Below are 15,059 nucleotides of genomic sequence, written 5' to 3'. Positions count from 1 at the left end.
TTAGTGAGGCCGAGAAAACTCGTTTGGGTAGCTATTAATAGCAGTAGTCGAGGGCACGCTTGAAAGGCACCATTAGCAGTCTGCACGTCAAATCACAGTCATGCAATCACAAACAAGTAGCTAAATATTATGTCCAGAAGTTATTTACAGCTTCTCACTTGTACATTGAAGGCTCTCAGTTGCACCTAGTTGAGAACGCGCTTGCCTGCAAGTGCAATTCCAACCCACGGCCATCACGATCGGTCCGACGCAAAACGTAGAATTCAGGAACGACCTCAGCCTTTCTCGGCCATTATGATCCTGCACACAAAACGTGCGAGTAGCCGCTGCTCATGCCTCCAATATTGAGGACGCGTCCGACAGCAGCCGGCATGGAGGCGAAATGAAAGAGGTCCATGGAGAGATCCCTCGTTGGTGCTCCCTAATTCTCCTCGCAAAGGCGCGGTATTTTGCCGCAGTCGCAGGGCGCTTTTTCTTTTTTATTTTTGGCGAGGTGCTGCGGTAATCGCGACGATAGATAGTTTTTGTTTTTACAAGTATTGCTCCAGGAGGGCACATTTAACGGCTAAGAGAGGCCTCTGGAGAGCACGTGACATTACAAGTGTTTCCGTTGCCGCTTTGGGGTCCTGGAGGCGCCGTCAATAATACGAAACAATGACGCGTTGTTACAACTAGTAAATGAAATCTATTAAAGAAATACAATCGCGCCGAGGCGCATACTTCTGGCGCAGCGCTACCGCGCCCGCGCAAAAATACCAAAAGCCAAGGAGGAATTTACCGGTCCAGGTACAACTACGATCAAAGTGCACGCTAAACATCCTCAGGCTACCTAAATAAGGTTATCTGGAGCCATCCACTACGACCGCCCTGATAGCTTTAGTCGCTTCGGGTCGTTAAATACGTTAATCACCACAAACCAAATCAATACATGTGGGCGTACATTCGAAGCCAAACGACTGCATCCGTAAGTCATAGTGAGCCTTGAAAAAGCGTCGAAAATGCGCTAGCTTCTGGTGGAGCTCAAAACATAGCATGAATAAAGTCGCTTTTATGTCAGAGGCTAGCTGCAGACGCGTACACTATCACCGCAAGACGAAACTACATGAAACAAAAAGAGCACATTCTAAATAAAGTCAACTTAAACGCTGTAAAAGCACCCACAGCATGAAGACATACACTTTTTCGAAGCGGCAGGCGCGAACTAGGTAAAAAGAAGAGGTTGTGAGGAACCGTGGCACTTCAGAAAGCCGTGCGTCTTTTTGCCACTACCACGAACTCAGCCCGCCCGATACTATGTATCCACACTTTTTCTTCTTTGTGCGTTGAGCTCGCCGGATGGTAATGAATGAAGCCTTTACCGTCTCTCTGTCGGTGGCGGCAACCGAAGGCGCAGCAGCACGGCGTCACAATTCAGTCCTCGTCCCTAACACACTCGATTTGTTCCGCTAACGCACTCGATCAGTTCATTTGCACGTACTTTCGTCACGCAGGGCCAACAATGGCTGTCAGAGCGTGCTCGAAAGAAAAAATATACAAAAGCACGGCGTCTGCTTCCGCGCTGGAAAGCAACAAATGTACAAAAGTGCGGCGCCTGCTTACACGTGACACAGGTCGAGGACACAATGGGGGAGCGGGAGGCTGGGGCGACGGGAGGCGTGGATGAGGAAACGTCGGGGACAACAGAGAGGCGGAAATATCTAAGAATGGCGCTACTTTTGGAAAATTGAGGCGCTTTAGGTAAAAGCAGGAGCGAACGTTTCGCCAAGTGGATTTGCCTTTTTCAAGGCGACATATGCTTTCCTCGGCACAGTATACTGTTACGGGCTACTCTCTCTGTACTCTCTCTGTATTGGTCTTGAGTGCCTGCCGAGGTTTCGCTGTCGCCAGGCGAACGACTTCCTCCTCCCTCTCTTACTCTGTGTCCCACTACTGCTGGCGGCACATACCCAAATCATACAAGACTTTCATGCTTGTAACACATCCTCCCACACCCCCCCGCAGACGAAGCCCACGGGGCGAGTCAAACAGCATCTCGAGGCACGGCTTCAAGCGTGCAACAAGAGTCACTTCTGTCTTTGAAGAGCGTCGACCATTTGAAAGGAGACGCGCTATGCGGTACGTCAATTCGCTTATACGGTCTAACACAACGTAACGTCCAACATAGTGGGCCAGTAGTTTTTCGCACAACGCATGTTTTCGGGTAGGCGTGCGCAGTCACACTAAGTCAACTGAATCATATGCGACGTGTTGATGTCAGTGGTCGTAGCGTCCCTTCGAACGATCTTGTGAAGCAAAAGTGCGCAAATATGCAAGGTGGCGGGTTTCTTCTGCGCGACAGATGTTCTCAGATATGCAGGCATCATTGTGGTTCGTAAAGGGGAAGATCCTATTAAGGGTATAACGTGGCGTCCGAGCGTAAAGTAGAAAGAAGGGGCCATAGCCGGCAGTTTCGTGCTGGGCGGTGTTAAATGCATAAGTAGCGAAAGGGCAGGACGCTGTCCCAGTTCTTGTGATCCGTCGAGACGTACGTGGACAATATGTTCGTGAGAGTTCTGTTGGTGCGTTCCGTAAGGCCGTTTGTTTGTGGATGGTACGGCGTAGAGTGTCCAAATCTTGAACAAAATAGACGAAGCATCTCTTCAACCACATCTGCAGTAAACTGTCACCCACGATCGCTAACAACGACTTTAGGAGGCCGGTGTCGGAGAATGATAAAACGTAGCAAGAAAAGGCACACGTCGGATGAAGTAGCCAACGGTATTGCAGCCGTCTCACAGTAGTACGTTAGGAGATCAGTGCACACTACGATCCAACGATTTCCTTTAGAGGACCGTGGAAACAGGCCTAGAAGGCCGATGCCGACTTGCTCGAATGGAGTTCTTGGAGGTGGCACAGGGTGTAGCCTACCAGGAGGAGTACTTGTGGGACGTTTGCGGCGTTGACATTCGTTGCAGCTAGACACGTACTGCCGCGTCGTCTGACGCACATTAGGCCAGTAAAATCTTCCTTGAAGACGGCAAAGCGTTCTAGCTGCTCCTAAATGACCGGAGGTTGGTTCGTCACGCATAGCCCACAAGATTGAACTGCGCAGACTTTCCGGGACCACCAGGAGATATCGTGAGCCTGTGGTAGAATAGTTGTTGTATAGAAGCCTATTACGTGTGCAAAAACGACGGGCTGTTGATTTCTGTTTGGCGGCTAGCAGTTTGAAAGTGTCGTCGTTTTGCTGCCCAGTCTTAAAGGTATTGAGATTAGGAAATGCGGGCTGCAAGAATACGATTAAGTGGTCAAAGTTGTCCTTGTCACAGTCCGTCGTGGAAAGCGGTAGCCGCGACAGGCCAACTGCCTGTCGCGGCTACCGCTTTTCTAGGCAACGGTGAAGTCGAACTAATGTAGACGGAGTGTCCAACGCGCAAGCATACGAGATGGATCACGCCGATTGACGAGCCAGCACAAAGAGTCTCAGACGATGGTGAAAAGGCGCCCGTATAGGTAAGACAGAAAGCGCTCTACTGCGAAAATCACCGCGACACATTCCTCTTCTGTGACGGTGTAATTGCGCTCGGGCTTGCTTAGAGAGCGATTCGCTTACGCTGCGACGTGTTCTTTCGTGTCGAAGCGTTCAATAAGAACAGCGGCGACGCCAGTACCGCTAGCAGTACTGCGGGAGTGAAGTGGTCGAACTGTTTGAGAACTGGATGGGACGTCAAACGGAACTTCAGTTCACGAAAAGCACACGCACATTCTGGGGTCCAGTCAAAGTGAATACCTTTCTGAAGCAGACACGTTAGCGGATGCGCGATGTCAGCAAATCCGGGAATAAACCGGCGGAAGTACGAGCGAAGGCCCAAGAAGCTTCGTACATCTTTACTGAGCGAAGTTGCTGAAAGGCTTTGAAAGCCGTTTTCGCGGGGTCAGATCCTATGCCCTGTTTGTGGTCTTATTCTCTCTACGTGGAGTAGAACTAGTGTTTGGCGTTCTGCAAAGTGACATTTGTTGGAGTTTAGTACCCCGCGTGGTGTGCCTAGGAACTCTAGTACGAGACTGACGCGAGCGTTGTGTTCACTAAACGTGCGTCCGAAAATCACGCCATCATCCAGATAACACATGCAGATTTCCCACTTCAAACCAAGCAGAATGTTGTCCACGAAGCGCTCAAATGTTGCAGGCGCGTTACACAGCCCGAACGGCATCACATTAAATTCGAAAAGTCTGTTTGGTGTAAAGAATGCCGTTTTTTCCTTGTCTGCCTTGTGAATCGGAATCTGCCAGTATCCGGACCGCAAGTCTACATTCGAAAAGTATAAGACCGAAGAAAGGCAATCTATAGCATCATGAATCCGTGGCAAAGGTTATACCACTTTTTTCTTAATGGCCTTGAGGCGGCGGTAATCAACAGAAAGTCGCCACGTGCCATCTTTCTTTTTGACTAGAATTACTGGGCTGCCCACGGACTACTCGAAGCTTGGATGACGTTTTTTTTATAATGTCACGGACTTGGTCATTGAACCCTGCGCTCCGAAGGTAACACCCGGTATGTATTTTGTCGCAGAGGCTGGTGGGATCCCATGTCTATGCGATGCTGTACACGAGAAGGGGGAAAGGATTACAGAGCCCCCTGCTGGGAAAAGTCGAACACCACCAAGTGTTTTTGTAGAATATTTGTAAGTAGCTAGGAAACAACCTACACAAGAATCTGACAGACCATCAGCCTTTAAGAGAAAGTATTCTAATGCCCTCCCAAAGACAAACAACATCCTACAAAATACCACCCAATATTAACAAGTAACGAGCATCTGAGGAAAGCGTTACCTGATGTACCAAGGATTACCTATCGCCGCAAGAGAAACGTTAAAGACACGTTAGTACACGCAAAAGTCAGCATCATTCTGCCGTAAAAGGCTTGTTGTCGCCACAGGTGGAAAGCCTGCAGGCACCTTCAAAGTGACAGTACCTTTAAGAGCACCGCAAATAGTTATGCAAACAAACTGAATACTAGCATGACATGTACAAGTTCGCATGCGATTTATGTGCTTGAGTGTTCCTTCTGTAAGAACCAATATAACGGTGAAACGGGACAATCAATGAACGTTAGGCTGAACGGGCGTTGTGCGGACACAGCTAAAAACCTTCCCAAAGCCGTCGCCAAGCAATTCAACCAACTAGGTCATAATTTTGATGAACTTAAATGCTGCATCTCACAGTAAAATTTTCGTTTTGAACGAGACAGAAACTACAGGGAATCATACCTGATCCATAAGCTGAAGACATTGCAACCAATAGACATAAACGTTTCAAAGAGAGCTTTAGAACCAAATCGATATGCACAATCTTAAGCTATAGGCAACAACACTTACTTATTTTCATTTGGTTGCTTAGAGGGTTTTTTTTTCTCTTTCTTTTATTTACATATTTATTACATTTCAGTAAATTTCTTTGCGCGTGAGCGCCGTTTTCAGCCGCTCTATTTATTAATTTTTTCAGATAGACAATTGCCCACGACCTTCAGCGGAGCAGATAATAAAGGCGTGATGTGCACACGGCCGTTGACACGCAAGCTGACACATGGCCATGTCACCAGCCTTGTGCATAGCACCAATTTATTCTCAATGCTACACCCTCGGCCGCTAACACACCTTCGGTCGTTGCCACACCATCTCCCCTTTAGAAGAGCCCCACTTACATATGCTGTGCCGAGGAAACCATATGTCGCTTTGAAAACGACAAGTTCACTTGTCGAAACGGTGGCTCCCGCTTTTACCTTGTTCTCATTATGCTCATCGTCTTGAATTGGCATCTCCCGCCTTCCCCGTAGTTTCCTTAGTTTCTGTGTGTATCATGAACTACCATGGAAAAAATCTTCAAATACTGAGACGCATGCTCGTTTCTTCCTGAATTCATTATGCAGCACGACCATTTCTTTTTCTTTCAATCGTAAAATTTGAGCATGACAGGGTGAATCTTGCTTCCTGTCATTCTATCGGCCCGATGGATACGTACTACTAAATGAACTTGAACGCCAGGTGCTGTATTAAAAACGTCATTGGAAATTAGCTGTTACAATCATTGAATCAATCAATCAGATGTTTCATTCAACGCTTAAATGACTAAGTTATTCCATTTGCTCCTGAGTCTTCAATATTATTCGACGTGTTTGTTAACTCATTGCGCATGGCTCAGGCCGCTGCTTCACACTTTTCAACATTTTCAGGACACTGCCTTATTTTAGCAAGTGTTTCAATGACTGAAAGTTTTGAGTGCCTACTTTGAAGTACGTTTTTAAAAACGGACTGTGTTCACCTAATATCAGGGACGATACTAAGAATCGGATGAAGTTTAATTAAGTGGGCCCAGGGTTCTCTTCGATGTCACCGGCAAGTTGCAGCAGCAAGATGATAATGTGGAAGGGTTCAGTACAAAGATATAACGCACAATGAGTGCTTGGCATAACCCTAGAAAGGCATAGCTACTCCTGAGGCAACCCTTTACGAGACCATTTGTCGTCACCTTGTGCGAAGAATGGCCCCAAAGTCAGCATCATGCGCCGTGCGGTGCCGCCAAGCCCACAGAAGAGCGCGCGACGGGTATCTGCCATATGTATTGCTTGGATGGCTTTATGGATGACGTTTACGTCCCAAAACAGCAGTTATACAGATGGCCGCCGCCTATATGCGAACCATAAAAGGCCCATTGTTGGGCCATGGCTGAAGTGATACGGGTCCTCCGGCGAGCAGCGATTGATAGCGTGACGTCGTGGTCGTCTTCGATGCGTGATGCGCGGAAGGCAGCAGAAAGGATCCGCCAACCCTTCCGCATAGCTCTGAGAATACCTGCATGGAAACTAGCACGAAGCCAAGCCCACCCAATGCTTGTAAGCCGTTGTTTCTATAATCCACGTGATGTGGTGGTCTCTATGCTTCACGACCAGCACGACTACCTTGTACCGAGGAAAGCCGTCTTTGTTATTTCGTATCAGAGCGCGAATACTCTCCATTCTTCATTGGCTATATGTTTCAGCTTCTGTAGTTGGGCGGGCTCTCCTGAACGGCTCATAACAAGGGACAAGCGTGTTAGTATACGTTACTCTATTCAGTGAAAAAGGATCGCATACTGGGTATGCAGCTAAGTTGGTGCTATTGTACGGATATGCTGTGTTAGTTACTGAAATAATCTTCGCGTTGCGCGCCGGGAATAATATGCGCGTATAACTGGGTGTATCGAACGTAGGTAGTCTAAAGAAAAATTTGTTTATGGGAATGAGCGGCTCTATCTTTCTGCCGTCTTCGTCGTTTCAGTCTTTGTCGTGCTCTGTTTTATTTTAATTGATCAGGCGATACATGCCCATAAGCTGACCCGAGAGCCTCGGTATTCTAAGAGCGGAGTCCTCTAGATTCAGTTTTGGTTGTCTAGAAATCACCTACTTGTGTTGTGCTTCAAGCGCGGTACGTAATATTTCTAGACTTCCGTTTTCACTGGAGTGGAACTGTTGCAGCAACCTGCGGTATGCAAAGTAACGAAACGCCAAAACAAGTACATCACAGGAGCGCGTACGCGTATGCGCTTGTGTTATAGCGCCTTCACTGTTTTCGTGTTTCGGGTTATTCATCCGCTTTAGATTCTTGGTAAGGCATTATTAAAGCCGAAAATATTTTCGTAAACCTACTGATTCTGTTTTACGGAATATCATTTTTCTGTTCAATGTAATGTCATTACCTGAATTTTTTTCTCATTGCAGACTTCTACCTGCGAGTGTGCATTTTCATGACAATCCTCCAAGGTAACTGAATAGAGGTTGATTTTTGTAACTACGAAAACATAATTAGGAGAAAAACTCCTATACACACGGAAATTGAGAGACACGTTTAACACTACAGCTTGTGCTAAGCAACGACTTCTTATCGTACACGATTCAACACGGAGAGACAAAGTTTATGTAGTAAAGTTGTCCTTTATAAGAGGAAAGAAATTTGCATGAAAACGTTACTTAAGATTAGGTAGAGGCGTCTGCCAGAGTCGGCATACCATGAATATGTACCAAAGAGAGTGGCAAACTGGGGACGAGAAGCAGATTAACAGCTATTGAAAAGAAACATGTCTACATGACTATCATCTAAAATGCCGGGCTACCCATACGCGCGTGTGCAAGGCCGTACGCACCTGTACTACCTGCCTTGCGAGGAGGGAGGTGCACGCAAGGCGCAAGTATCTGTACATAAGAGATATGAACGTTCGCGGTCGAAGGGACAAGCTGTGCGCCGACAATATGGGGTTGGCATGTAATGTTCCGGGACCGGTGCTGACATACATCAGTTTTATCTTTGAGGATGTCTACGTATAAACAGTATGTTGTCCGATTTGAAAACAATGTAGTACATCAACTAAAGATAAACTAAATTAAAAACAAACTTGCATAACGAGAGTGCTTCATGAACATTTTTGGCTGTGTTCTGTGTTTTCGCCTTTGCTGTTGGGGCTGTCCAGGAAGTCCGAGCCAACTCGTTCGTGCGTAAAACGTCGACTGCTACGTGTGCCTCTAGCATAAGTTACGGCGCGATCTAGCACCTGTCCCCAACCGCTATCGTGGCAGAAGGCAGCCATCGGGATCCGAAGGCCTGAAAGAAGGGCTGCAACGTAAAACTATACCAATCTGTCTCTATCCCACCAGGTTCCTTAGCCTTCCGTGATTAAAAACATTTTTGCGACCACGCCCGCTCTGCTTGCCGGTCACGAGACGACAATAGCGATATCTAGCAGTCTGCAAATGATGGGTACACACTGATTATGCATGGTTAGGCCAAACAAAATAAAATCTCTTTCCGAAACCCTCTCACCTCGGTGTGTTCAGTGAAACCTGTGCGCAAGTGAGTGTGTAAACCCTCCCCCTCAAATGCGGGTCGGCTACGATGGCTTTGGACGCTCCCATTTTTCCGATTCTATTGCTTTGTCACCATTAAGTTTCATGATTGGTCAAACTGTTTCTGGGCCGTGCCTACTTCTGCTTCACAGAACCACGAAACTTCACCACGTTAAACTGAGGCGTATACACTAAAGGTGCATCATTACGCCGAACAAAACTGAATTTTTGGGGATTAGTGGGAAAGTGTCTACTTCTGGAAGGGAAAAAAATCGCTGTTCGTGACCGCTCTGGTACAGGCTACTTGGAGCTGTCCGCTACAATTGGTTTGTTTCCCTAATATAACAAAATTACATGGCAGCAAACATTGTCCAGACTTTTCCGCACATATGCGACACCACTCTGCAAAGCTTACTTCACTCAGTATGCACATTGGCGTCATTTATAACGCCATACTGCACGCCGGCGCTATTGTCGACGAGCAACAACAAGTTATAGGCGGAGGGCAGCGAACCAATCGGAGACGCGGACACGACTCTCCTTGCGCAATTATTTATTTTCACGGCATTACCTTAGACCCGACGAAATCCAATTTTTTTCTGCGTACTCCTCGCTTCTCTTCAGCTAATTGAATCAGCAAAACCTGTCAAGGGTCGGCGATGCTATTCTCTTTGACACCAAGCAAAAGTCACCTCCCATAAACGAGGATATCGTTTGACTTGGCTGTTGAAAAAGAACTCCTGAGTCATCACCAGTGCTTGTGTCCGGGCTTACTTAACTTTAACGTCGGAACATTTCAAGAAATTAGAATGAAATAAGCTTACGCGACAGAGGTCCAGAACCCGCAATCTCTGCGACAGGGCTTCAACATGGAACTGCTAGTGAAGCTCACTATATGCGATTAGTTTCAAACACATGTCCTATGACCACCTGTGCTTGTCCGAGCAGCCCAAAGACGTGCATACAACATCCGGTGAAGCAAGTTCAGTGAAGAAGGTGAGACTGGAAGGAGGCCTTGACGCTGCTAGTAAGAAAACATCTACTCACTAAGGAATAGTGAAGATATTAAACATAATCAAGATGACGAGATATAAACCCCGTAATTTAGAATATGAGAAAAGAGGAAGAAGTTGATCGTAGTCTTTCAGTGAATAGAAGTTTATGTGAGCTTATGGAATGTGAAACGTAATCTTGTCGCCTCTGAGATACTAGTTGTGGCGGTAAGAGAGGAAGTTCAATCTTTCAGAGTCAAATAAGATGAAAGCTTTTCGGTGAATGTAAATTCATTTCTCTCTACGAAGACGCTATTGCCACTTATGTAAGAAGCTGGCTTGCTGTTAACCCATTTGTACGAATCTTACGCGAGCAATTTGGGCAACATGCAGCACGTTCTTCTGGAATACAACTTGTGGAACCCGTCAAAAATTCGTGAGTTACTTCTACCCGGCTACCAATGTGATGCTGTCGCCTTGATGATGTCACGGTAGGGACACGCCACCACGTATTGGGATTTTCTAGTTTCGTTATGATCAACCGATGGCTGAGAAGGCGTTCCTGAGTTAAAAATTTTTAGAAATTCTAGAGATTTTGCCATTTAGCGAGGAGTTGCAAAGGCGACACACGCTGCAGCATGTCTGCAGAAGATCATCGTTAACGAGGACTGAAAAAAAAGTGTCAATTGCAATGGTTCTCACACCGCATTCTTTTCTGGTTGCCCACAAAGCATGGCAAGATTGTGACAGCCCTGACAAAAGCTACTGTACTGTCGCCTAGCACACCATGACGCTGTGCTTCCCCACTTAAAGACATCAGTCCAGTATACAAAAACAAGAACCAGGACAGCGCCAGCCAGTGAGATACATCTACTTGCGTTGATTCTAAGGTTGTGAAGAATTATGAGGCAGGGGGAAAAGTCTCAGAGCCTCTGTCGAGTCTCGAAATTTGTAGTCTGAAACTCAGACAAGACGATTCACGTGAGTGAACATATTTTGCAACACATCTACGTGGCGCTTCGCAACCGAAGCTAGGGTAGCCCGAAAAATGTTTCGCCAATCGAGGAGGCCAGATCGCAAAAAGAGAACAGAAACACTTTGAAATAGATTTACGTTATAGGGTCCCGGGTAACGGAAAAAGGAAGGAGTACAAAGCGACACATGATGCTTCCGGAGCAAATGTGCCAAATGCTTTTCTGTTTAACTTTGCTACGTCTAAGTTTATCTGTGTGTACTTTGCCTCCCTGAGCAACTGAGTTCACATAAAAAATCTATGCATATAGATTTCAAGGCTGAGCATCTATTTCATTCAGCATAATCTCTAATAAGATCTAGACTTCATCAACGCTATTTTAATTAGGCATGATAGGGCTCTGTCACGTGAAAAAAACGCTGTTCTTCAACTCACAAGAAACAAGTGCAATTTAGGTGCTTGTACGGCGAAACAGAGAATGCTCAACTTATCAATAGCAATCCTTCATATCTACTATACCTTCAAGAATCACATGTAGATTTAGCCCATGGCTCTTGTGAAAATGAAAGTTCGACGCTCGCTATATACATGGCCTCTACGAGGGAATAGAGAATTCTCAGATATCAACAGCAGTGCGTCATATCCACTATACCAATAAGGATCACGTTCAGGTTTGTCATACGGCTCGTGTGAAAATGAAAGTTCGACGGGCGCCTTTTACGTGTCCTCTACGAGTGAACAGAGGCTGTTCAAATTATAAACAGTGCGTCATTTCTACCATACTTAAAGGGATCACATTCATATTTACACGGAGGGCCCGCGTCAAAATAAAAGCTCAACGTCCGCCTGCTGTATACGGTATATGAGAGAACAGAGCATGTAAAAGTTATCTAGCGACCCTTCTTGTACGGCTTCAGAACCTCACGCCACAATAAATGTCTGCCATTAGCTTCGTATGCTCACTACCGCAACCATTTAAATTGGTCACACAGAGCTGCTCGCAAACGCCTCTATTGAGCATAAACTCCACAAGCATGAACGAAAATTATCATACTCTGGTTTATGCAGTCAATAACATATATTCAAAAGTGATAGACTTTTATCGTGAATCGAGCGTAATGTGTTCCTGTATGATTGTGCGCGCTGACACCACGCTTGTTAATTCAGTTAGTAAGCGAATGTTTACCACCTTACACGGCCAATAAACTACTGTCCTTCGTATAGCCGTCTACTGATTACCTATCGCAATTGATGCTTCGCCTTTCGGGTGAAACTGCAGTATGTTTTCACCCGGAGTGGTGGTTAAAGGCATCTTTAAGGGACACGTACGGAACCAGCTACCAGTCTATACCGATCGTTTCATCTCGTCTATCAGGCCTACAGCGTGTCGTTGTTATTACGGCTTCGCAAACAACAATCAAATTCACATTGTCGCACACAACGACTTCAATGGCGGCCGAGCTTTCTGCCCTCCATGATGCTTTCAAGTACTTCCTTCAAGAGAAGCAGCCTTGGAAGTGCGTCATACTGTGTGACTGTATGGCAGTTCTTCAGAATCGACATCTTGCCGCCTATCGCAGGACCAAAAAGCAACTGGCTCATGAAATAAGATAGGACCACCATAGCCCTTGATAACAGCGTGAAATTATATTTTATTTACTGCCTGGACATGCGATTATTTCTGGTAATGACCGGCGATGAGTACAACTTTAGCGACAACGTAGGAACCTGAACAGTTCCGGCACCCTTTATAGAACCGAAGCTGCAAATATGCTTCATTTCGTTGTTAAAGATGTGGCAAAATAGTATTGGTCTCCTCCTAAGCTACCGATATGTCATCTGCATTCACTTGACACATTCTTAATGTTTCGATTTGCAAAGATTTGCAGAAGCATTTGCAAAAGCTTCCTAGTTCTATATCAGAATAGAGATAAGTAGATGTGTGACACTTTTTCGACAACCGATAGAGCTGAGGCAGAACCTAACTCACGGTGACTGTCAACGACACTGAGATTAGTATTCAACCAATGTCTCGACGCACCGTATTGCGGTAGTTTACTTAAATTCTGTAGTGCCCATTCTGAGACTTCCACTGCTTCGGCTACATGCGACATTCAATGTATCCGGCACCTGCTCTCTTACGTTGTTAGAGCACTGGCTTACAAATGTCGCCCATAAACATGGCGGAATGATGAAGTCTAAATGGCGTCCATGGAAGGACAATGGTGTTATGATGACGGTGGCACGACCACATAGAGATGAAAATTCAGAAATGATGACAATGTTGTAGTGGCGAGAGCGTGACAACCACGCCATGTGGACAATGAGATGGCGACTAGTGTTTGAGGACAACTAGATGACAAAGCTGACAAAGATGGCACCGCCAAGACGGCATGAAAACGGATGTGTGACAGTGACTGTCTGACGACGACACAATGACCGCAACGGCATGATAGTGACGGCATAATGACAATTTAATGAATACAGCTTGGTTAGGCTAGAAGGACGGCGGAGCATTGACGTCGACGGAATGCTGAACGTAGCATGACGACGATGGTACGACCACAATGAGACTGTATTTATATTTATTACACTGTCAAAACGAAAGCTCCACGACGACCACATGAAGACAGTGATATGACGACGACTGTGGGATTACGAAACTGTTACGACGGTGGCACGACGAGTATAGAAGTTTAAGTAAGCACAAATAAATGACCCCTACCGGTCAAGTTTGACACTATAACGAGTGCATGACGACGATGGTACGACGATGAGGCCGTGACAACGATGGCTTGACAACGGTATGACAACAAAGTAATGATGACGAGTGCATTATGACGTGACCACCACTGTCTCACAAAACTGCATGACGACGATTGCCTGACGCCAATGCTGTGACCACGACGGCATGAAGAAAGTCTGAGGACGAAACTAAAATGATGATAATAGAACGGCTAAGATGGAATTATCGAGACAGTGTGACCTTGAATGACTGACGAAAATATGACGACAATAGCGGCCATGGCGGCTTGATGATAACGCAATGACGACGATGACGTGACAACTGGGGATTCAATCTGAATAAATGATTACCGTATGAATGCGCTAGAAGGGTGGAGAAGGAATCATTAAGGCAGTGTGGCGGCGATGACGTTTCTGCAGCGATTGAAGACGGATCACAGCTTTAAAGTGAGTATGACGATGTGTGTCAGACGACAGCGGTATCACGTAAGTGGGATGATGAAGTTTGAATACGACGAAGGGAAGACCGCGACCGTACGTCGACAACACTTATGATAAGGTATGCATGATGACGATGCTATAGCCACGACGCAATAAGGACTATGGCATAGCGACATACAACCGCTTTACGACGGCTGCATTACTACGATGGTGTGGCAACGACGGCATGAAGAGTTGGACGACGGAACTGCAGTGATTGCGATAAAACTACAGCGGCGGCATCACGACGACGGTATGATAACAAATGCCTGACGAATGCATTGCAAGCATCACGTGACGGCGCCGGCATGACAAGAGTAGGATGACAAAGTTAGAATGACCATGATGCAACGACCACGAGGCTGTCAACATCACGAGCAGGTATACCCAGTAGCCCAAGCTATTCACAACTTAGGTCACTGAGTCGGCGTAGGAGGCGTGATGACGATGGCATACGAGATTCATGTAAGGCAGTTGTAATAACATGGCGGAACGACCAGAGCAGCATGAAGACCATGAGCACATACCTAGTGGCTCAAGCTGGTAGATGACGTGGGTGATTCTTTGATAGAACGCTTGTGCTTTTGTTTCCGCTTTTTCGCTTTGTTTCCCTGCATTTCTGGGAGCTGCCGCTTCCTCCTTGCGGCTATGGATGAAGAGATCTCGGAGGACTTTCCTGATGCGCAGTCGTCAGGTCGGATAGCGTCCAGGAAACGTGGAAGTGCGTCAAGCGATACAGACAGCGAGGCCACTGAGTTATGTTCGGAATGCTACGACTCGTCATACGATGACTTCCAGGTCGTGATGAGTAGATCAGCGAAAAGAAGGCTACCGTGAAAAAGTCTACCGTGAAGAGTGCACCGCTGCGCTGGCCGCACACTATGCTCTTTATGCCCGTGGACCCGGCGACCAATTTGCGGCTCCTCAACAGGCAAGTCCTCTCTTCGTTACTCGAGAGAATCGCATGAAATGAGATTAAAGACGTGCGAATAAACTCGCGGAAGAATGTCTTGGC

At 46.4% G+C, this 15,059-nt stretch overlaps 1 protein-coding gene across 2 annotated transcripts in view; it reads left to right on the top strand.

Moving 5' to 3' along the window:
* Positions 1-15,059, top strand: part of LOC140212879 (uncharacterized) — a 77,605-nt gene that overhangs the window by 9,339 nt on the left and 53,207 nt on the right. For both annotated transcript variants that reach the window (XR_011889853.1, XM_072284011.1), the window contains exon 2: positions 7,736-7,777. Coding sequence is in view for 1 of the 2 variants with exons in the window: in XM_072284011.1 (XP_072140112.1) it covers positions 7,736-7,777 (42 nt within the window). In the remaining variant the exon portion in view is untranslated. The remainder of the gene's footprint in view (positions 1-7,735; positions 7,778-15,059) is intronic.

This window comes from Dermacentor andersoni, chromosome 8, assembly GCF_023375885.2.
Source record: "Dermacentor andersoni chromosome 8, qqDerAnde1_hic_scaffold, whole genome shotgun sequence".
NCBI classification, from domain to species: Eukaryota; Metazoa; Arthropoda; class Arachnida; order Ixodida; family Ixodidae; genus Dermacentor; species Dermacentor andersoni.
Note: the sequence above shows the minus strand (reverse complement) of the source record. Positions and strands in the feature narration are given on the sequence as shown.